The sequence below is a fragment of the Macaca fascicularis genome, chromosome 3, assembly GCF_037993035.2.
Source record: "Macaca fascicularis isolate 582-1 chromosome 3, T2T-MFA8v1.1".
Classification (NCBI taxonomy): Eukaryota; Metazoa; Chordata; class Mammalia; order Primates; family Cercopithecidae; genus Macaca; species Macaca fascicularis.
Window position 1 is genome coordinate 102600839 of NC_088377.1, and position 24391 is coordinate 102625229.

Below are 24391 nucleotides of genomic sequence, written 5' to 3' on the forward strand. Positions count from 1 at the left end.
AATATATATCTCTAACTCACACTTTCCATATGGCCAACTGCCCTTGAACATGTCCACTTCCAACTCAGTGTTACTCAGTTCCCTGTCTTGGGAGATGGCACTTTCATCTATCCACTCAACCAACAGCCTAGGAATTTACCTAGATTACCCATCCTCCTTCAAGTCTCCTTCAACCCCTGCAAGTAACTGATAGCATCAATTTTGCACCCCAGATATCTCTCATACCTGCCTCTTTCTTTCTATGCTTGCTATCACTACCAGCATGATTTATTCCTGAGCATCTCTTTTTTTTTTTTTTTTTTTTTTTTTTTTTTTTAAGACAGAGTCTCGCTCTGTTGCCCAGGCTGGAGTGCAGTGGTGTAATCTCAGCTCACTGCAAGCTCCACCTCCTGGGTTCACAACATTCTCCTGCCTCCGCCTCCCGAGTAGCTGGGACTACAGGCACCCGCCACCACACCCGGCTAATTTTTTGTAGTTTCAGTAGAGACAGGGTTTCACCGTGTTAGCCAGGATGGTCTCTATCTCCTGACCTCGTGATCCACCCGCCTCGGCCTCCCAAAGTGCTGGGATTACAGACGTGAGCCACCGCGCCCGGCTCCTGAGCATCTCTTATGTCTTAGATAGCTTTACCTTTTATGGCAGTGGCTCTCAATGATCACTGTAGAGCAGAACTTGAGGAAATTAAAAATAAATTCGGCCAGGTGTAGTGGCTCATGCCTGTAATCCTAGTACTTTGGGAGGCTGAGGTGGGTGGATCACCTGAGGTCAGAGTTCGAGACCAGCCTGACCAACATGGTAAAACCCCGTCTCTACTAAAAACACAAAATTAGCCAGGTATGGTGGCACATGCCTGTAATTCCAGCCACTCAGGAGGCTGAGGCAGGAGAATTGCTTAAACTCAGGAGGTGGAGGTTGCAGTGAGCTGAGATTGTGCCATTGCACTCCAACCTGAGCAACAAGAGCAAAGCTCCATCTGAAAAAAAAAAATCAAATATTTGATGACTCACCTTAGAAATTACTTTTGGATGGGGACTGGACATTCACATTTTGAAAAAGTTCTAATGTGCACTTAGGATGGCAAGCCATTGCTTTATGATCTGTGAAGATGAATTGCAAGTGGATTGGAAGATAAACTGAACCATCTTGGGCCAGATGTAGAAGTAATCTGACTAGGAAATATCAGAGTGATCCAAGGCTATCAGAATTATGTTGTGAGTCTCTGGTAATTATATTCTTGAACAAAACCAAATAAACAACAGCAAAACCCCATACTTCAGCTATTTTTGTTATAATTGGTTTATGGGATATTGAACAAAGTTGGTCCACTGCTTCCTCAATCACAAAGGGGCCAGTAGGTTATATAAACATACGATGTCAACATGGGAGACTGCCTGACTTCTCCAAAGGCATCTGATTCCAATTTTTTCTTTTTCTTTTATTATTTCACTCTAATCCCATGACAGATTGTGATTCTAATTTTTAAAAGCACTGCAGCACATTTTGAAGATGAGATTTTACCTGGAGCTGCCAGTCTAAAACCCTGTTTAAAGTCACATTTAAGTATTAATTTGCTCAGTCGCTGTCTGAGGTCAACATCCATTGTTGTTATCCTGTAGCCCTTCATCCTCTTGTGGGTTAAAAAACCCGGAACACATCTTTCCCTCATCTCCCATGCTCAAGCCATTTAGTTTGAGTGAGAATGACCTCAACTTAGCTCCACTGTGAGCCCAGATACCAGAGCTTTGTATTATTCCATTGTTGTGGCAATAGTAATTGATTCAGAGATAAGCAAGAATCTAATCAGTTCTGTGAGGACAAAAAGTTTCTGTCTTCCATAAGAAAGTTCATATCCACCCCAAGATGGTTCAGTATGAGAATGTAAAGCAGCCATAGCCACTGGCCACTGCCAGGGGAGCAACTAGGACAGTGCATGATGCTTGAAGATGAAGCCAAGACCACGGCAAGTAGAGTGGAGCAAGTCTCTCTACTATGGACTTTTCGGTAATGCAGAAAAACACCCTCTTTTTATTTCTTTAAGCAAATTAAAATTTTAAAATAATTTGTGCTATGGTCTGAATGTGTTCCCTAAAATTGATAGTTGGAAACTGAATCCCCCATGCAACACTGTTGGGAGGTAGGGCCTTCTGGGAGGTGTTTAGGTCATGAGGGCTCTGCCACTATAAAAAGGACTCGAGGGAGTAGATTTGCCCTCTTTCACTCTTCTGCCACGTGAGGACACAGCCAGCAGGCCCACAGAAGATGCCACCTTAATCTCAGACTTCCCAGACCCCAGAACTGTGAGAAATAAATTTCTGTTTTTAACAAATTACCCAGTTTGTGATATTCTGTTATAGCAGCACAAAATGAACTAAGACAACTTGTGACATAAAGACTGATTTAATACGTGGTCTTTATTAGAATTAAAATAGTTTTGGCCAGGTGTGGTGGCTCACACCTGTAATCCTAACACTTTGGGAGGTGGAGGTGGGTAGATCACTAGAGGTCAGGAGTTCAAAACCAGCCTGGCCAACACGGTGAAACCTCATCTCTACTAAAAATATAAAAAATTAGCTGGACGTGGTGGCGGGTGCCTGTAATTCCAGCTACTCAGGAGGCTGAGGCAGGAGAATCGCTTGAACCTGGGAGGCAGAGGTTGCAATGAGCCAAGATCATGCCATTGCACTCCAGCCTGGGCAACAAAAGTGAAACTCCGTCTCAAGGAAAAAAAAAAAAAAAAAAAAGAAGAAGTTTTATCACTTGTATACATTCCTAATATTATTAATTCGTACGCTAGTTTTTTGGGGTTTTTTTTGCTAGTTATATAACTAGCAAAAAAGTAAGGATGATTTTGAATCTTCCCATACTTAGAGGTCATAAAAATTCAGGTCCATGATTGAGGAACCAAATTATCAAGATGGAACGGGGATTTATGGGAATTTGTAACACCTTTACACCATAGACATCATCAAAAGAGGTAATTACGTCTCAGGCTCCTTACTATCATGCCATATTAGAAAGTATGCCAGGCACAGTGGCTCATGCCTGTAATCCCAGCACTTTGGGAGACCGAGGTAGGTGGATCACTTGAGGTCAGGAGTTGGAGACCAGTCTCACAAATATGGTGAAACCCCGTCTCTACTAAAAAAATACAAAATTAGGCAGGTGTGGTGGCGCACACGTGTAATCCCAGCTACTTGGGAGGCTGAGGCAGGAGAATTGCTTGAACCCGGGAGGCAGAGGTTGCAGTGAGCCAGGATCATGCCATTGCACTCCAGCCTGGGCAACAAGAGTGAAACTCCGTCTCAGAAAAAGAAAAGAAAATAAAAGAAAAAAAGATAACGAAAGATGTAGTGCATTGCTCAATAGTAGTTATGAACATTAACATGTTTGGATACGTTTTATGAAACAGAAACAAAAGAATATAGTTAATTCATTTGATTAAATGTTCATATTGAATTTGCATATTGAGGACCACATAGTAAGTAAAATAACTGAATATAAATTAGGTTGTATGATAATAATAATTGGCAGAATCAACAGATATTTATTGAATGGTAATTAAATTTATTCAACAATGTAATTGTATTCAATAATACAATTTTGTAATCCATATTTACAAGGGATCTCGTAATCCAATTACGAGATAATTGTTGACCACCACAGTCAAAGACATATAGAACTGGAAAACACACAATTGTTGCTACTGGAGTATAAATGCTTCTAGGCCCCCTCAGATGACAGAGCAAAGAGACATGTGTATACTAACCTGTGTCTATATACACATTGAAAAACATTTCTATATGTAACCATCTGTATCCATATTAAGTTAGTTCATACTGATGTCTCCAACTTTAATCCATTTAAATTAATGCAATAATATGTACTTAGATTTGCTCTCATCTTAGGACACAACTCAATTATCTTACCAGGGTTTTGTGTTCCATAATTTTTGAAACTGCCTAGAACAAAGACTTGTCATGCCATCCAAATCTTATGGCTAAGTGACAAAGTTCTGGTCAGTGGGAGGACAGTTGTAGGGTGGGACTTACAGGGAGGCTTCTGAAAATGAGAACAGTCTGCTGACACACCTCTTTCCTTTACTTTTCCCTCCTTTTCTTTCCTCTTGCCTGGAACTCAGACAAGATGGTTGGACCACTAGCAGCTATCTTTGATCACGAAGTAATTATGAGGTTAGAAAATCATTTTAGATAGTAAAACAAAATGAGAAGCTTGGATTTTTGACAACTCAGAGCTGTCAAACTGGCCCTGGTTCTGTCTACGTCCACACCGCTTTTATGAGAGGAAAAACCAAATTGCTATCATTTGGACTTTGTTTTATCCAACCAAACCTGATGCTGATAGTTTTTGAAAGTGACTTTAGATATAATTTCTTAATCAAACTGGATTGTTTTTATGACTGCTTATATATTATTCAGAAAAAGACTTCTTGAGGAAAGTCATATTGAGTTGAGTACTAAAAAGCGGGGAGTGTAAAAGCGACATTAGAATGTGTGGAAAAGAAAAAAGGAACGAAAGAAGAAAAACAGAGAACCTGAGGAACTCAGAGTGCTCTGGGAAAGGGAGAGAGTACTGCATTATCAGGGAGGTGAGTACAGAGAGAATGATATCTTAGGAATAGGTGTAAAAATGATTAGATAGTGTAGGCATTGTTGGGAAAGTCTTTTTCCTCTTCTTCCCAGATTCTGAGATTCTGATGACAGGAATGTTAGATTTTTTTTTTTTTTTTTTTTGAGACGGAATTTCACTCTTGTTACCCAGGCTGGAGTGCAATAATGAGATCTCGTCTCATTGCAGCCTCCGCCTCCCAGGTTCAAGGGATTCTCCTGCCTCAGCCTCCTGAGTAGCTGGGATTACAGGTGCCTGCCACCATGCCCAGATAATTTTTGTATTTTCAGTAGAGATGAGGTTTCACCATGTTGACCAGGCTGGTCTCGAACTCCTGACCTCAGGTGATCCTGAGATCAGGGATGCTTGGGCCTCCCAAAGTGGGATTACAGGTGTGGGCCACCACACTCAGCCGAATGTTTGATCTTTTGTTAGAGTCACAACACACACCCCTGAGCTTTGTTGCTTTTTAAATCCCAGTTTATTTTCTCTCTGTTTAGATTAGATGGTTTCTACTGTTCTATCTTCTAGTTCAGTGATTCTTTTCTTTATTCCGCTGTTGAGTTAAAAAATTGTATTTCTTGCATTTTTTGTTTTAAAATTTTCATTTATTTCTTCTTTACATGTTGTTTCTTTGCTGAGATTTCTTTTTATTTAATTCAAGCATGTTTTATTTATTATTTTATTTTTTGAGAAAGAGTCTCACTCTGTCATCCAGGCTGTAGTGCAGTGGCTCACTGCAACCTCCGCCTCCTGGGTTCAAGTGATTCTCCTGCCTCAGCCTCCCGAGTTGCTGGGATTACAGGTGCCTACCACGACACCTGGCTAATTTTTGTAATTTTTTGGAAGAGATGGGGTTTTACCATGTTGGCCAGGCTTATCTTGAACTCCTCACCTCAAATGATCTGCCAGCCTCGGCCTCCCAAAGTGCTAGGATTACAGGCATGAGCCACAGCACCTGGCCTCAAGTGTGTTTTAGTTGCTTCTTGAAATATTTTCTGATGGATGCTTTCAAATCTTTGTTAGATAATTTTAACTTGTCATCTCAGTGTTGGCACTTATTGTCTTTTTTATTCAGCTTGAGATCTTCCTGGGTTTTGGTATCATGAGTCATCTGGTATCATGAGTGATTTTTTATTGAAATCTGGACATTTGGGTATTACGATATTTTGGATATTATTTAAGCTTTTATTTTAACTATCTTTTTCTTGACACTGTTCTGGCAGGGGCATCAACTTGTAAACGGCAACTCGTGGTAGACGTCTAGGTTCCCTATTCCACCTCCGTTGACACCAAGGGTGGGTGGTTCCTTGTTACTGCCGGGCAATGATGGGAGTTTCAGCTCCCCACTAGTTGTCCACTGATACTTCCCTAGTTTAAAAGGCTTGGAATGGCTCCTTACTGCCCCCACGTAGCCTCCACTGACACCATGGAGGGGAAGGGGTGACATCTTTACCACTGGGCAGTGATGAAAGCTCTGACTCTCCAGTATGCCTCCAATTACACCATCTAAGCGGGCAAAGGGAGGGGAACGTCATCACTGTAAGGTAGGAGTGGAAATCCAGGCTCACCCCCTGTGGTTTCCAGGGACACCGATGGTAGGGAAGGATGTGTGTGGAGGATCACTCATTACTGACCAGTTGAAGATGAAAATCTCATCTCTCTCTTTGGTTTTCTCTGACATTACCTTAGAGGGGTTGAGGAGTAGATTGGGTGGTAGGATGCTGGCGTGTCTCATCACAACCTGGAGAGTGTGGAAGTCTAGGCTCCCCACTCAGCCTTTGCTTTATGGGGTGGGGTCAGTGAGTGTGTGTGTGTATTGTTTGTCTACAGTAGAGTGATTATCTTCTAAATGTTTTCTTTCTTGCTAGGCTGCTCCTTTTTCATTGCTTGGCTAGAAAGAGCGGCTTTTTATTGGGGCACTTTTTGTCTATCTATGCCTCTTGGCATTTTGGGGTTTCTGGTTTTTGGCTTCTCCAGGACCCAGTTTGGGATACATAAGGCTACATGAAAACCCAAGGAACTTCCCACTGTGTTCCTCTCTGGACCCTAGCCAGTGTGACTTCTCTCCACCTTTCAAAGTTTCCCTATGTTTATCTTACATATAATGTCGAGTTTTTAGCTGTACTTAGAAGAATAGGGAGAAACCTATCTACTCCATCTTCCTGGAAGCAGAAGTCAGGGGCCACTATAAGGCATTGAAACAATTTCAAACAAAATCGCGTGGCAAAGACACAGGGAGGAGTTGCAGTGCCTTTCAAACAAGGGCATCAGGAGGGCAATCAAATGAAGAAAGCTAGCCAGCCATAGGCAGTAACTGCATTTGCCAGTACAATAATATTTGCAAGCACCTTCAAACAGTAAGAATTACTTAAAAATTCATAACGCCTTTTAAAAATCATAGAAACCTATGAAAATTCCTTAGTTTATGAATCAATGTAGGGCTTCTCGGAGGAGACAATGTAGGGCTTCTTGGAGGAGACATAGTTGAAAGGCCAATTGCACTTCAGGAGTTAATTACAGAAATCTGTAGGGCTGGAGGAAGAAAAAGAAAGAAACCTGTAGGCTCACATTTATTGGTTGCAGGAGATCTATTCCAGCTAAAACCTGACGAAACCAGGAAGACAGGCACAGGTGGGGAATGCTCCAGAAACTAATTAACCCCTAGTAGGGGTGGGGACCCAAATCTAGGAGAGGGTCTAATTGGTGAAATGAGTTTTTTCTCCCTCACTCCCTTTCCTTCATTCTTTTCATTTAGTGTTGGGTAGAGGATTGGGGTGGAGAGATGGTCAAAGAAGGGAATTACTTTCCTCCCAGTTACAGATAGGGACCTTGCACTCTGTACAGGTTTTTGGAAACGTTGCCAGCATGCCCAGAAACATGAAAGAGCCCAGATGGAAATGATCCAATTCCTGTGCTTTCAACTCCATGGGTTACTGGGTAGAGTGAAAAAAAAAAGGTCAAAGTCAAATTTGTTGATTGTGCTCCTCAGATTGGGGTTCGCATTTCCCTACCTACTCCATACACATCCTCTTTCCTGCTTTATCGCCATTCTCCAAAGGCTATATAGTTTTGCTTTGGTGCGGTCATGACTTCCAACCCTTTGGTGGAGTTAGTGGAGATGAGAAGGCCTGCAATTACCCTCAAGGGGTTTACAGACTCGAATAGGTACACCAAGAACTGACAGAAGAATGATTGTCTGTCTCTCCGCACGGTGCAGTGGCTCACGCCTGTAATCCCCAGCACTTTGGAAGGCCGAGGCTGGCGGATCACTTGAGGCCAGGAGTTTGAGACCAGCCTGGGCAAAATGGCGACACCCCGCCTCTACTAAAAGTGACAAAAAATTAGCCGGGTGTGGTGGCGCACGCAGGCCTGCAGTCCCACCTCACCTACTCCGGAGGCTGAAGTAGGAGAATCACTTGAACCCGGGAGGCGGAGGTTGCAGTGAGCCGAGATCGCACCACTGCACTCCAGACTGGGTGACAGACTCCGTCTCCAAAGAAGGAAAAAAAAAAAAAAAAAAGGACTGTCTTTCTAATACACATACATATACTACTACTTTCTGGATTTTATATTTAGTTTTGCTTACAAAATGGATTTAGGCTGTAGAATTTTCAAGTATTAGAGAAATACTTGAAATAGAAAGTGCAAGTTTCTAGTAATTCTTCCCTTCAAAGATAATGTTACCAACTTCTTTTCCTACTATTTTTAGAATTTATTGAGAAACGTGTTAAAATCAAATGAATTTAAAAGTTATTACACACATGGTAGCTTTCTGAGTGTTTTTCAAGCTGCGAGTCAGTTTTGTCCTTTTAAACACGCAATACAGCTCTCCGTAGGACGGTTCTGGGGACAGGTTTTCCAAAGAGGCGGGAGCGAGAGACGGCCACCTGCTCCCACACGCCCTCTGCTTTGGTAAACAAGGAGACTCCCGCCCGCAGGCTGTAATTGAGGCACGAGCTTGGGGGCAGAGCCAGGGCGCCTGACGCCCCTGTTCAAAAAGACCTCTTATTGGTCCTTCGCGCAGCGGCGGATCTGGGAGTTCTGATTGGTCTGTTTCCCTGTCCGTAAGGGGATTGACAGGCTCTGCCGCGTCAGGCCGCTCCTCTCGGCTCCGCGCTCCTTCTCTCGCGCGTGGGCACCCGCCCCCGAGCGGTGAGAGCGCGTGCGCGCGCGGCTTTTTCCGTGGCCGAGCCAGCTAGTCCCGCTGCACACGCTCGCCGTCTGTGGGCCCTCCAGGAGGCGGCGGCGGTCACCGCGGGGAGGAGGGGCGGGGGCAGCATGGCAGCCTCCTTACGGCTCCTCGGAGCTGCCTCCGGTCTCCGGTACTGGAGCCGGCGGCTGCGGCCGGCAGCCGGCAGCTTTGCAGCGGGTAAGGACCTCACGCCTCCTCCCCCTTGTCCTTCTTTCGGCCGCTCGCTTCTTCTGTCCAGACGGCCGAAGAAGTCTTTTCTCGGGAGGTGCTGCGCTTGGGCTGGGGCTTAAAAACCAATATTTTGGCTGGTCCTAAAGGCCTGTCCTCTTCTCCGGCCGCCACTCCGCGAGTACCCCCCTCTGCCTTACCTCCCTTTCTCCCCGGCTCCTGATGAACGGGTTCAGCGCCCTTTTCGGTATTTAGGAAGAGGTGGGGAAGAGCTTGCGCTGAAGGGAAGAGTATTTGGGACCGCGGCATGCTGCTTTGGAGTTAGGACTCCGAGGACTTTTGGAGGGCCCAACTCCAGGGGCAACCCCGCACTCACCCCAGCGCCCCCTGGCCTTTCAGCGCCCCCAGGGTGCACCTTGGATTGGGGACACAGTTGGGCAGCAGGGCCTGATGTTTAACCACTTGAGTACGAGGGAATGGCCTTATTACACAAGCGGTGTCTGTACAAGCCAGGCAGTAAATCTTCCAGCAAAGTTTGAGTCAGCCTTGACCAGCAAGACGGGCTTCCCCCCTCTACCGTAACTGTGCCATCTAAAAAATGTCATTTCTGTCAAATTATGAACCAAAGCATGTTCAGCGTCCTCAAGATTGTGGGCGGAATTTATCCTGCCTCCCTCCTCTCATACTATTGTAAATTGTGGAAGCTAGCCATGAATTTATGAAGAGACAGTTGTTAGAGCCAGGATGAAGATCCCCAGTCTTTCATATTCCGCACGAGGGACATGAGGCCCCTTGGATAAGTGAATCAGGATATTCCCAGCAAGATCTAGGAAGTAGTTCTCAGTTCTACCTAATTCCTTCACTTTCTATCACACCAAGACTCCTCTTTAATTGAAAAATTGGTTGATTCGTGGGGACACTGCCGTTTTCTTGTGAAAGTTTGAGAGTTGTAACTGCACCTTGTAGCAAGATGATACTGAGGATTAACCACAAAAATATCTTGGCATTAATTTTTTCTAATGTTTGGTTAAAAAAGTGTGGTAGGTTAGGATTTGAGCCTCCCCCATCCTGCCCCCCCCTTTTTTTTTTTTTTTTTTGAGACAGGGTCTCTGTCGCCCAGACTGGAGTGCGGTGGCCCAATCACACTGTTCACTGCAGCCTCGACCTCCTGGGCTTAGGTGATCCTCCCACCACCTCAGCCTCCCGAGTAGCTGGGATTACAGGCATGCGCCACCATGCCCGTCCAGTTTTTGTATTTTCACTAGGGACAGGGTTTTGCCATGTTGCCCAGGCTGGTCTTGAACCCCTGGGCTCAAGTGATCCTCCCAGAGTGCTGGGAATATAGGCATGAGCCACCGTGCCTGGCCTGGAATTGTAAGAACTTTCTCTTAAAATTCTTAACAGCTTGCCATTCTCCCCCTCAGTGAAACTTCTGAATTTCGTTTCTGGTTGGAGGACAGAGGCTTGGCGAGATGCAAGAGAGCACGTGTCTGATACAGAACCACAGTAACAAGATAAAAACTCAGAATGTGCCAAACCTGAATGTAATCACTATTTGAGCTTATATATTGAGCTACAAAAATGCTCCCGACTTTTGAGATAACCTTAAAAAAAAAGACACTTTTCCACAGTAGCAGCACTTTTCACATGAATTCACAATTCTTTCAGTTCTAATTAGCCAAGGAAGACATATTTGCTGTTTAGTGGTTTTACAAGGTGTTCTAATGGTATTTTAATGAACCCTTGATGTACCTTTTAGCGTTATGAAAGTTCTTACCAGTTCATGGTGAAAGAGCCTGAGGCCTAAGACTAATAGGTGCCTCTGTAAACTGGGAGGTCCTACCTCAAGAGTGCTGATTAGACTACTTTGGCATATGGTCTTGTACTTTGGGTTCTTTGGCCCAAAGATATTGTAAGAATGTAGATTTCTGATAAATTTTAAATAGTTCTTTTGTGACAAAGTGATTAGATCACTTCACCAATTGTTTTTTTCTCTGGAATTCTTTTTTTTTTTTTTTTGAGATGGAGTCTCGCTCTGTTACCCAGGCTGGAGTGCAGTAGCGTGATCTTGGCTCACTGCAAGCTCCGCCTCCCGGATTCACGCCTTTCTCCTGCCTCAGCCTCCCGAGTAGCTGGGACTACAGGTGCCCACCACCACGCCCAGCTAATTTTTTTGGTATTTTTTAGTAGAGACGGGGTTTCACCTGCTAGCCAGGATGATCTCCATCTCCTGACCTCGTGATCCGTCCGCCTCGGCCTCCCAAAGTGCTGGGATTACAGGCGTGAGCCACCGCTCCCGGCCTTTCTCTGGAATTGTTTTAAACATTTAAATTTCTGTTAATTTGAGTTTACTGCAAAAGTGTTAACTTTTTTGACATTAGATTCTTAAAGAGTAGAAAAAAATCTACCTGCAAGTTTGGAGTCAAATGACATTAAGAAAAAGAACCATGTTCAGGCTGGGCGCGGTGGCTCACGCCTGTAATCCCAGCACTTTGGGAGGCCGAGGCGGGCGGATCACGAGGTCAGGAGATAGAGACCATCCTGGCTAACACGGTGAAACCCCGTCTCTACTAAAAAATACAAAACAAAATTAGCCGGGTGTGGTGGCGGGTGCCTGTAGTCCCAGCTACTCGGGAGGCGGAGGCAGGAGAATGACCTGAACCCGGGAGGCGGAGCTTGCAGTGAGCTGAGATGGGGCTACTGCACTCCAGCCTGGGCGACACAGCGAGAGTCCGTCCCAAAAAAAAAAAAAAAAAAAGAACCATGTTCAAATAATAATGTGTGATGTTCTGAATTCTTTTGATATTTGTAGTATGTTTAAGATGTTTATATCATACAAATGATAAGGATCTATATAATTTATTTACTGTTTAAAAAAATGAAACAAAGTTGCCAGTTAGTAGCACATCTTTTTAATTTTTTTATAAATACGTTTTAGAGACAGGTCTCCCGGTGTTGTCCAGGCAGGAGTACAGTGGCACCTACTTAGCTCATTGCAACCTTGAATTCCTGGACTCAAGTGATCTTCTGCCTCAGCTTCCCAAGTAGTTAGGATTGCAGGGGTGCACCACCATACCTAGCTAATTAAAAAAAAATGTTTTTTGAGACAAGGCTAGTAGCCTACTACGCTGGTTTAGAACTGCTGGCCTGAAGCCATCCTCTTGCCTTGACCTCCTTAAGTGTTGGGCTTGCAGGCATTAGTCACTGTGCCCAGCCTGCCACATCTTAATTTTTAAATGTTTGTTTGTATGTTTGTTTATTTATTTATTTATTTGAGATGGGGTTTCTCTCTCTCTTGCCCAGGCTGGAGTGCAGTGGTGCAATCATGGCTCATTGTCACCTCAACCTCCTGGGCTCAAGCAATCCTCCTGCCTCAGCCTCCCAAGTAGCTGGGACCACAGGTGCACACCACCACGCCTGGCTTTTTTTTTTTTTTTTTTTTGTGGAGATGGAGTCTCACCATGTTGCCTAGGCTGGTCTTGAACGCCAGGAGTCAACTGATCCTCCTACCTCAGCCTCCTAAAGTACTGGGATTACAGGCATGAGCCGCTGTACCTGAGCCTAATTTTAAAATACTTAAAGCATTGAAAGGGAAATAGAAGAATGAGAAATATTAAATTGTATGTATATTACTATTTCATCACCTGTTTGATACAATTGTGTATGTTATTTTACAAGGTAATTAAATTTAGTTTCAGACTTATTTATACAGAGAAAAAAATCTATGGATGTAGGTCCTCTACAAAATGTCTTGTTGTGACTCTCCAGCTTGTACATGGAAAAATAAATCACATCAGATCATCTTGAAGTGACCACCTGACCAAAGGTAGAATGGAAAAGTTAGCATCATGTATAGAAACAGGAATACAATTTTTAATATTTTTGGTCCTTCTGTATACATGAAATTTACTTTCAAAGTAGCATAACTCATTGGATAAATCAAATATATAATGGCAATTTTTCCCTTTACCTTAGCTTCTGGGGCTGCACATGAAGTTCTGAAAAGCTGCTCGTGGTCCTGGGACTAAAAGTTGACCCTAAACTTGTGAAATTACATAAGGAGCGTATTTATTACTAAAATAAGTTAACTGAGACCATAAAGGCCTTTATAGAGAAAGTCCTCACCCTTAGTTTAGTAACTCTTAATAGTAAAGCAGATAGAGTGCTTATGATGCAGTATTATGTGATAAAATAGACATACATTGTATAGAAAACCTAATGATACAATGAAAAATGCAGTCGAAAGACTGAAGGTCCATGCAAAATGTTTTTATTTTTGTGTAATGAGATTGTTTCCCCTTATGACTATATACTTTTTCATTCTAGTTTTCTACAATGAAAATGCATTACTTTGAATAGAAAAGAAGCCTCAGAAACGTAAAGTAATTAACTTGTTACCAGTTTTTGCATTTTGACACTTAGTGAAACCTGGTTTTTGGTAGCACTTAAGGTTGTCAAGATACGGATAACTCCCCTTGTTACATTGGAGAAAGAGGTCATGATTGGTAAATTTGCATCTATAAATTTAGAAACAAACTTTGCCAAGTTTTCTAGCTAGTTTCTTTACATTGGTCCTCAGTAATAGACACTAATGCTAGTTTCTTAACCAGTCAACCAGTATCACCTTTGTATTTTGTTGATTGATTTTCTCCCAGTTTGGTTTTATTTATGTTTTAACTCTACTTTTTCCACTCTCCACTGTCAGAAGTTATTTAAAGAGAGATGCGTTATTTAGGTTTGAAAGTTTTTAGGGCAATAATCATTCCATTATGCTCATGGATTTCTGCTCCTTTGGTTGCAAATTCTTTTGTATTTGCCAAGTGCTTATTCAGGTGCTTCACCTTAACTAAAAGCTTTCTTTCCCCAGATACAGGGCTTCTCCTACAGGCATCTATTCCTTTTTCTATCTCTTTGACTCTTACTTCTAACCCACTAGGCAAAATGGGGCAGTTGGCATAGGACTTCACCTGTACTGCTACTTCTTGACCAATTTTAGTAAGAGTAAGTAATACGTATTATCTGTCATGTGTCAGGCACTGTTGAACGCTTTATATGCATTATCTCAAGTAATCTTTACAATAACCTTCTGAAGTAGGTACTTTTATTGATCAAACAATGTCTTGAGAAGTTAAGTAACTTGTATACATCTGAGAAGTGAAATTATCTGGATAGGAACCTAGGCCTTCCCAACTCAGAGAAAATTTTAAACATTATCACTATCAATAAATAACTTCTTCTCTTTTGACATCAGGTCATCTAATTATACTGCCCTTTCTTTAACTTTGCCACAGGCAAAGATGAAATAAAGAGAGCTGAGCCCTTTGAAAACTTTATCTTCATTCACATTCATGTTGGCCCATCCAACATGGCCTCATTGTTCTTCACTTCTTCAGCTTTAGTAACAAACATCAGCACTCTACTTGAGCTTCTCTAGGATCTTAGTAGTGGGAGTGATTCTCTTGCCGAGATTTCACCAGCAGAACTAGTCTTCTGGTTGATTTAACCCCCTCTGTGATTCTTGTTCTAACAAACATAATGTTACATAATGCTCATCACCTGGTCCTTTGACTCCCTCCGTTTTCCTCCAAGTACATAGACATACTTTCTTGTTTCCTCATTTCGTTAGGTCTCTCTCTAGGTTTGTCTGTATCCAGTCTCAAACTTATTTATAATTAGGAATTTCACTGATGCCTAATACTATTTTTTTCAGCCTCTTGTTGTATTTCTCGATAAATCCGTTGTTGTGGTCTGTTTGTGCCTTTCCCCAGCTGTCACTTAGCTTAGTGGTATTGAGAGTCACAGAAGTTTGCTGATTAGATACAATGCTTTCATTAATTTCTTGTTCATTCCCCATTACATTTGCAGACTTTCCACAGCATTTCTAGAACTTTAACTTAGGGCTGGCAGCTCCTGAACTAGTCATTTGGCAGAAGGATGACATTACCATGTATTAGTTTAGGCAGTTTGGAACTTGACCTCGGATTTAGGGGAAAGAATATTGGAGAGTCAACCTGCAATGTGTAATGGTTGCTGTGACACTGTTTACCTTTACACAATCCACTTTTATCAGCATCATTACTTTGTAATTGCTTTAGAACTGGCTTTTATTCCCATATGCCTATTTGATGAAACTTACCTAGTTTATTATTCATTCACATGGCATATATTAAATTTCACTGTGCCACTTTATGTATTTAATTTTATTATAAAAGTAGTTACAAAAGTTACATGCTCATGGTAAAAAAATGGGAAAGGTTATAAAATGTAATATTTTCTTCAACTCTGACCCAGTAGTTGAACTCTCCAGGTGTAAGTACTGTTTCGTGTGTCTCCATACAGAAAATCAGAAAACTTAATGCGTATGTATCCTTTTTTCTCCTCTCATACTCTATCCTATAGATAATGTTCAGCGTTTTGTGGGTTTTTTTTTTTCCCACTTAATAACTTATCCTGGAGATTTTTTCCTATAATTTTAGATAAATATATCACCTTTTTTTTAAACATTTGCACATTTCATTGTGTTATTTACTGTGAATTATCAAGTGCCCTACAATGTATATTTAGTTATGAATTAAGTGCCCTATTAATATATAATTAGTTATGAATGAAGTGCCTTATTAATATATAGCTATTTGCAGTTTTTTGGCTGTTACAAGCAGTGGTGTAATAAACTGTATCTTTGTGTTGTTCAGAATTTAATACATAGTAGGGATTGCTATGGCCCTTAGTTGGGCACCTTTTTTGTGAATAAAATTGTATTGGAACACAGCCATACCCATTTGTTTGTATGTTGTCTATGGCTGCTTTCAAACTAGAGTAGATGAATGAAATAGTTGTAACAGAATGAAATAGTTGTAAATAGATGAATGTAATAGTTATAATAGTTGTGAGCCTTATGGCTCACAAAGCTGAAAATAATTTACTGCCTGACCTTTTAAGACAAAGTTGGCTGGCCCCTCATGTGTACTATATATTCTTAGAAATGGAATTGCTGGGTCAGAGAGTATGCATGTTTTAAATTTAAATTTTAAATAAAAGTTCAAATTTTTTTTTTTTTTTTTGCCAAATTACCATCCAAAAGGTTGACCTAATATACAGTTGGACAGTATATGAGAGCTATGTTTTCATCAGTTATTTCTTACCAAGAGCAGTTTTTATCAAAGAAATAAAATGTATCCAACAGGTGAAAAATAGTATTACATCATTTTGTTTTGCATTTCTCTAATTATGACAAGTTGGGTATATATTTAGAGGGTTTTTTGGGAGGTAATTTACAAATTTTCTGTTGTCATTTCGTGATTTTTGCCTACTTAAAAAAATTATATTTTCTTCCAGATTTTAAAGTTATTTTACATATAAAACAAAGTAGCCCTATTTTTGTTATGTGTTGGAGTATTTTTCTTGTTATTTGTATTTTATCTGTTTGTGATATTTTTTCCACATAGACGTGCTAAACTTTTCCCCTTTGTTTTATTATGAAAAATATGAAGCAGAAAGTATTGAAAGAATAATATAACTGGCATCCATATACTCTTTCCTTAGAAACAACAGTTGTTAATATTTTGCCACATTATCTTTTTTGTTCCACATATATACCTATTCCACTTGAATGTAAATTGCTGACATGACACTTTAACCCTAATGCTTCAGCATGAATCTAAGAATGAGGATATTCTATGTAACCAAACTACCACTGTCCTACCTAAGCCAATTAGCAGCAATTCCATGGTATCATCTAATGTACAGTTTATATTCAAGATTTCATTATTTTTTTAAGAAAGTCCAGCTTTTTTTAAAAAGGATCTATTCAGACTTCCTACTTTACATTTGATTAATCTATCACTTTAGTATTTTTTAATTGAGAACTGTCTTGTTTGATTCTATAAATATGATACTGACTTTTTAAAAACAGCTTTGTTAGCAATATAGTGACATATGATAAATTGTACATAAAGTATACAATTTGGTAAGTTTTGATGTATATAAGCCAGTGAAGCTATCATCACAGTCAGGGTAGTGTGGCTTGGTGCGGTGGCTCACGCCTACACTCTTAGCACTTTAGGAGGCTGAGGCCTGTTGATTGCTTGAGCTCAGGAGTTTGAGACCATTCTGGCCAACATGATGAAACCTCTTCTCTACAAAAAAATACAAAAATTAGACGGGCGTGGTGGCATGTGCCTGTAGTCCCAGCTACTTGGGAAGCTGAAGTGGGATATCTGAGCTTGGGAAGTTGAGGCTGCAGCGAGCTGTGATCACGCCACTGCACTCTAGCCTGGGCGACAGAGTGAGACCCTGTCAAAAAAAAAAAAAAAAAGTAAACATATCCATCACCATATCCCTGAGATTTATTCATACCTGTGGAATATACGAATATTTGTATATTTTTCCTGGTTATAGATTTCTAGCTTGACAGTTGTTTTTTCCTTCTAGTGTTTAAAAAATGTTGCACCACTGTCTTCTCACTTGCATTGTTTCTGATGAAAAATCTGCCTTTATCCTTATCTTTTTCCCTTTCTACATAGTGTGTCTTTTTTCCTGTGGCTGCTCTTATGTGTTTGATTGTGATGTGTCTTGGTATGGTTTTCTTCACGTTTTTTGTATTGGGGTTCATCCAGTTCCTTGGATGCGTGGGGTGTTTGTAGTTTTCATCAACTTTGGAACGTTTTTGGCCATTCATTCTTCACATATATTTTCTGCCCCACTTCTCTCCCCTCGTTTGAGGACTCGAGTTACATATGTGTTTGGGTGGTTGAAGCTGTCTCACAGCATATTGATGCTCTCTTTATTTTTTAAATTGTTTTTTTCTCTGTGTTTTAAATAGTTTCTATTGATTTATCTTCAAGGTTATTAATCTTTGGTATCTATTCTTTGGTTAATCTTCTGGTATAATTTTCATCTCACACATTTTATTGGTAGATTTCATCTCAAGAAATTTAATTTGGATTGGTAAAAATATCTTTCATAATTCTACCTTTGGAATATATGGACTACAGTTATAATTTTTAATGTCCTTGTTTCCTGATTCTAACATCTGTTTCAGCTTAGGGTTGGTTTTGACTTTTGAGTATACACATTCTCTTGGGCTTCAGAGAGGTTCAGCTTTTGACCTTCAGCCTCTTTATACTGATCTGGTGATTTTATTAGCTTTTACAGATTTCATCTCTTACTTTGAGACAGGTGGCTACCATGTATATCTCTTTTTTCTCATCCTATAACTGAAACCTTGGTCATGATATTTCTAATAGTCTGTTGGACGTCTTTCAGCTCATTGACAGTTCATCGTTGCCGTGTGTAAAACTGAGCCAGATCTCCTTGATTTTTTCACTTACGTATTGATAACACTATTCTCTTGCTGTCATTTTGGACCTCACCCTTATTTTAGCTTATAATCCAATCCATTGTTATATCCTTTTACTTCTGTCTTTGAAGTATTTTTTATACCTGTCTTTTCCTGTGGCTACCACACTTTATTAACTTTGACTTTGTTATGGACTGAAATTTTATGTCCCTACAAAATTTTTATGTTGAATTCCTTTTTTTTTCTTTTTTGAGATGGAGTCTTGCTCTGTCACCCAGGCTGAAGTGCAGTGGTACAATCTTGGCTCGCTGCAGCTTCCACCCCACTGTGTTCAAGCGATCCTCCTGCCTCACCCTTCTGAGTAGCTGGGATTACAGGCGCATGCCACCATGCCTGGCTAATTTTTGTATTTTTAGTAAACACTGGGTTTCACCATGTTGTCCAGGTTGGTCTCAAACTCCTGACCGCAGGTGATCCACCCACTTTGGCCTCCCAAAGTGCTGGGATTATAGGCGTGAGCCAATGTGCCTGGCCAAAATTCGTAACCCTCAATCTAATGATACTAGGAGCTCGGCCGTTTGGGAGGCAATTAGATCAGGCAGGTAGAGCTCCTGTGAATAGGATTAGCGCGCTTATACAGAGAGACGTGAGAGCTGCTTCTCTTTCTGCTCTCTACCGTGTGAGGATACAGTGAGAAAATGGCCATCGGGAAACGAGTAAATGGACCTACCAGACACTGGATCTGCTGCCACCTTCATGTTGGACTTCCTGGCCTCCAGAACTATGAGAAATAAGTGTTCGTTATTTAAGCCATTATGGTATATTTGTTATAGTAGCTCAAACTAAGGCATCTAGAGGATTACCGTTGCTTTTAGATTGGTCTTCTTGCCTCCAGACTCTTTAAGTTCATTCATTGTGCACTGCTGCCTCTTTTCTGTTCCTAAAGTATTAAGTCTCATCTGTCATTTCTCTTGCCCACCATTTCAGTAACTACCTCTTGCCTACAAAATACCAGTTGTTTAGCATCCTTCCATCCTTCCACATTATGGTTGCATTTTTTAAAAAATCTTAATCTCTTGCTGTTTTGTTTCTTTGTGCATTCTTTAGGAAGAATAGAGGGCAGTATCATATAGTGTTTACAAGTGGAGACTCTAAAATTAGAATGTCTGGATTTGAATCTTGGCATTACAACTTAGTAAAGTATTGGGTATTTTACTTCAGCTCACTAAGCATCAGGGTTCTCAGCTGTAAGATGGGCTTCATATATAGCATATGGTAATAAGTCTGTTTATAAAGTGCTTAGTACAGTGTCTGGCATGTAGTAAAATTACAGCAAGTATTAACTATTACTGTCATTTCTTCATGGCTCTTCTAGTTCCTTGTGTATATTCATGTTCCTTTTTCTATTTGGAACTTTTTCTCCTTACCCTCCTATCCATTTGTAATCCTACCCCTTGCTTAATATCCAGGTCAGATGCCACCTTCCTCAAGTTCCCACACCATGAATTCTCATTTTTCATCAGCATTCTGTTTTTATCCTTAACTGTCTTATGTCAGTGTTTATGTACATGGTTTATTTCTTCTTGGGTTTTAAGCTTGTTGAAGGCAAGGACTGTGTCTCTTACCTTCCTTGGCATCTCTTTTGGTACATGTGATAGTTGCTTAATATTTGTTGAATTTGTGAATGAATTGTGGTTCTACCTGACTGTACTTACGAAGTGTTTGACCTAGGGTGAATTGCCTGTTAAATTAACTGTCTTTAAATTATAATCTTCCTAGTTTCTAATGTTTTTAGATTGCTAAATTATACCTTTTCAACCTTAACACAGTAGTCAGGCACAGTAATGCCACATTGTCTTTCTGGCTATTATTGCTAGTTTGTTTGTGAGCATTAGTTAGAGTTCTCGATGAAGTGTACTCATTTTTTTTAAATATCAAAATAAAATTTCAATTAGGTGTCACTTTTCTGTTACTGAATTCCTCGTGGGCCAGAAAGACAAATTATACCAATGTACTATTATATCAGTGTATTAAACTTAGCACCTGTTAAATGATGTTGCACGGAAATGACACCCACATTTAATGGGAGTGTTAGTCAATCATTAAGTTAAAGGAATTAAATATGCTTCTAACCCAAGAAGACCTCTAGTTCTTAAGCATTAGGGCTTCAAATAATTTGCTTTTAACAAGTCTCATTCCATTCAGATTCAATTCAGGGAAGAGCAGATTAAGTTCAGTTGAGGGGACCTGAAACTTAAAAGAGGGACTGTGATTAGTTGTTGCACTACAAATTTTAAAGCTGGAGTTCTTGAAAGAAAAAAGAAAAAGAATTCTGGGAAATGAAAGGGCAAGGAGAGTTATTTCTCTTTCTTCCCTCACTAGACTGTGAGCTTTTAAAGGATAGGGACCATACATTGCTTGTGTCTATCTCTGAGCTCTGTCGTAGTACTTCATGCAATTAATATTTGTTGAGTGGAGTTCTCAATCTAGAAAGTGAAAAACTGCATCTAATGTTATTTCCATAGTAATGTAAAGCCTCCCCACTCTGTAACGCATTACTTTGATTCATATGCCCACAGAGTAATTTCAAAAAGTCTTATATGAAAAAGAAAAGAATAAATAAAATCTGTATAGTTTTTAAGGCTTTTTTTTTTTTTTTTTTTTTAAATGGCAGTCTGGTCAACAGAGTGAAACCCTGTCTCTATTAAAAGTACAAAAATTAACCAGGCGTGGTGGTACGTGCCTGTGATCCCTGCTACTCCGGAGGCTGAGGCGTGAGAATTGCTTGAACCCAGTAGGCAGAGGCTTCAGTGAGCCGAGATTGCATCACTACCCTCCAGCCTGGGTGACAGAGCAAGACTCCATCTCAAAAAAAATAAAATAAAATAAAATAAATAAATAAATAAAATAAGGAAGTTTCTCTTTTCTGAAAGTTCAGAGTTGTTAGACCAAGGTCCTGATACTGTTATACTTGCCATTTAAAGCCTATGGAAGTGTCTCCGCTTTCTCCCCCAGGACCACCTTTATAAACCGATGATTCCATTCTACTGGGTTTAACATCTTTTTGAGATTTTTTTTTGTTTTTTGTATCATTGGAGGAGATGGTTTCTGTAACTGTGGGAGTGGGAAGGTGAAAAGCTTTTCCATTCTTGGAGCTGGTCCAAGACATAGGTCTTATTGAATACTTCTGTCTTTTATACACATTATTAAGGGAGATAATATAGAATACTTCACATTATAAGTGAATCACATATTAGGTGTTTTGTAAATGATAATGTTATTTAGTTTAGTGTTAAAAATGGTAAAGGAATGTTATACAGGTACAAAACAGGAAAAATGCTTAAAATTTTGTGACTGTGCCCCAGAAAACTAAATAATTAGAAGTTAGTCTGCCTGCACATTGTTGATAACTTTAAATGTGGTTAGGTCCATTAGTTTAAAATTAACCTTTTAAAAGTTAGTGGGATTTTTTTTTCTTAAATAAATGTATTATTATTTTGTGTATTTTTGAGATGGGATCTCGTTGTGTTGCCTAGGCTGTTCTAAAACTCCTGGGCTTGAGCAGTCCTCCTGCCTCAGCCTCCCAAGTAGCTAGGATTATAGGTGCGCACCACTGCACCTGGTCCTAAAAGTTTCTTTTAGTTAAAAAAAAAAAAAACCTAACAATTGACTTGCTAATATTAAATGAATGTTTACAATAAAAAATATTATTTGCCCCTATTGAATATAATGTATTGAAATCAGTGTGTTCTAGGTCAGTGGCTTCAAAGACTCCAGTTGGATTCATTGGACTGGGCAACATGGGGAATCCAATGGCAAAAAATCTCATGAAACATGGCTATCCACTTATTATTTATGATGTGTTCCCTGATGCCTGCAAAGAGTTTCAAGATGCAGGTGAACAGGTAAGGCCTTTTCTTTAGATTTGTTTTAGATTTTGAGGATTAAAAATGAATGTACATTCAAATAAGTGACAGCTTGTTAGAAGTATACCCAATGGAGTTGTAAACCTGATTCAATGTTAATTTTATATATATGTAAACATCCAACATCCAGATTTGCAGTAAAGGAGAGTTCTCGTCAGACACTCAGGGGTATCTATTCTTTGGCGGTGACTTGGAACATTTTGCACATTTGGTGAGAGGGCCTTGCTTTAGCTCTGTATCAGTTTTCTGAGATAGTAACTTTACTGATTGTGCTGTTAAAGTATTTAGTTTGGTGGAAATAATCTCCTGTGTTATTAAAAGCACAATTGTCTTTAAAACAAGAGTAGACTGAGAGATACAAAGCTTAGTTTGGGTTCTAGTTCAGATAGTTACGTGCTTTCTTACTGGGGGCAAGTTACATCACTTCTGCTGATTTCCTCATTCTTAAAAGGTGAATGATGACAACCTACGCCATTAGGTTGTGAAGCTCAAATGAGAGAATGTATGTGAACATACTTTGTAAACACCATATAGCAGCACTTTGTGCATAATTATTAGTTATTGGCCATAAACCAGGAGACAACCTAAAAACACTATGTCTTGTAATGAAGAGTTGAGTTATAGTGAATCTCTAGTGTTTTGTTTTTAGGCTATCATTCATGTTAAAGAATTTTGGTACTAGAGTTTATCATGTTGGATGATAGTATCTGCTGGTTAAGTCTTGAGTTGTTGGAATTTGTTAAACTTTATCAATAACTCAAATTATAGGAGACCATGTATCAGTATCTGAATATAGAGTTTGTTTTTTCTAGATATGAGGAAATCCTTCTTGGTCAAGTTGTAGAGTGGTAACTGAGGATAGTATGTGACCCCAAAACAGAGAATACTAAAAAATTCCTGAGAAAAAGGTGAGAGAAAAAAATTAGTCAACTTCTAGATAATAGACTTGAAAATAAATACTGATAAATGCTATACCTAGATACAGAACAGCTTTAGGTAACTTAGAGGCCATTTTCACAACTAGATATCTGAATCTTTTCCCTTTCCGTGGTTTTTGTGCCATATGGAAATTGCAGCAGTGTAGTGTTAGGGTGGAAGTATGACTTTGGAACTTTTCAGCGTAGTGTTGTGGCTGCTTCTGCCTGTTCAGTCGCTGAATACGGATACTATACTCCCAGTACAGCAGGCTTATGGGCTTAATTAATGTAGGGACTTAGTAGCCTTGTTGGAGAAATTTGATCAGTTGTATAGTAGAGAATCTGGGAAAGGTGGCCTTTTACCATCTTCAGAGATGGTGAGCATTTCAAGTTGATATTCAGTCTGAGATGAACCAATTAGTAGTTATTTTGAGGAGATGGTTATTATTTTCTGGGATAACACATCTATTTGGTATTGCCGTTTTACAGTGGTTTATCTGTTAGTAAGAGTAACAAGGGTACTTCATCTCTAAACAGAGGAAATATCTTCAATTAAATACAAAATTTGACCAAAGAGTGGAATAGGAATTGAATGGAGACTATTACCCTAGACCGGCAAAGCAGAAACTTGTGACCTTTTAAATTGTTACCAACACAAGTACTTTCCCTCTATCCCTGTAGCACTTCCAGCTTGTCTGTGGAACATCTGTAATGATCGTCACTGCTTTGTGAATCTCTCCTGTGTTTTCCCAGAATTCTAGAGCTTTCTGATGCCCTACCTGAATTACCTCATACTCTGAAGTTACCAGGCCTACCTCTATTTCCCAACAAGTTTATTATTTCTTTTGTGTTGCTAATTTTAGGTAGGTATGAAGGAAGCCTACCTTAAGAATAAGAGAATCTGGGAAAGGTGGCCTTTTACCATCTTCAGAGATGGTGATTCACCCTGTGTGAATGAGATATTTATTTTCAAATAGATATTTTTGAAATAGATATTTATTTTGAAATAGATATATTTTGACAGATATTTTGAAAGGCAGAGAAAAGAATCTAATACAGTATTTAGTGAGCACCTACTATGTGTCAGGTCTTTTGCTAAATATTTTGTGTATATTATCTCATTTTGTCTTTGCAACAGAAGTGTTATCAAGAAATTGATGCTTGGAGAAGCTAAATAATATCCCTAACGTTATACAGTGGTTCTTATTATCTGTAGTTTCACTTTCTACAATTTCAGTTACCTATAGTCAAATGTGGTCTG

General features: G+C 40.0%; 1 protein-coding gene across 3 annotated transcripts in view; it reads left to right on the forward strand.

Annotated features, from left to right (window-relative positions):
* Positions 1-8811: 8811 nt before the first annotated feature.
* HIBADH (3-hydroxyisobutyrate dehydrogenase) overlaps positions 8812-24391 on the forward strand; it is a 141407-nt gene continuing 125827 nt past the window's right edge. Inside the window, exons 1-3 of one of the 3 annotated variants that reach the window (XM_074035314.1) lie at positions 8812-8998; positions 12293-12609; positions 22032-22192. In XM_074035314.1, the coding sequence (XP_073891415.1) occupies positions 22088-22192 (105 nt within the window). In that variant the 5' untranslated portion in view covers positions 8812-8998; positions 12293-12609; positions 22032-22087. The remainder of the gene's footprint in view (positions 8999-12292; positions 12610-22031; positions 22193-24391) is intronic. The other 2 variants (XM_045388953.2, XM_045388952.2) reach the window with 2 other exon arrangements.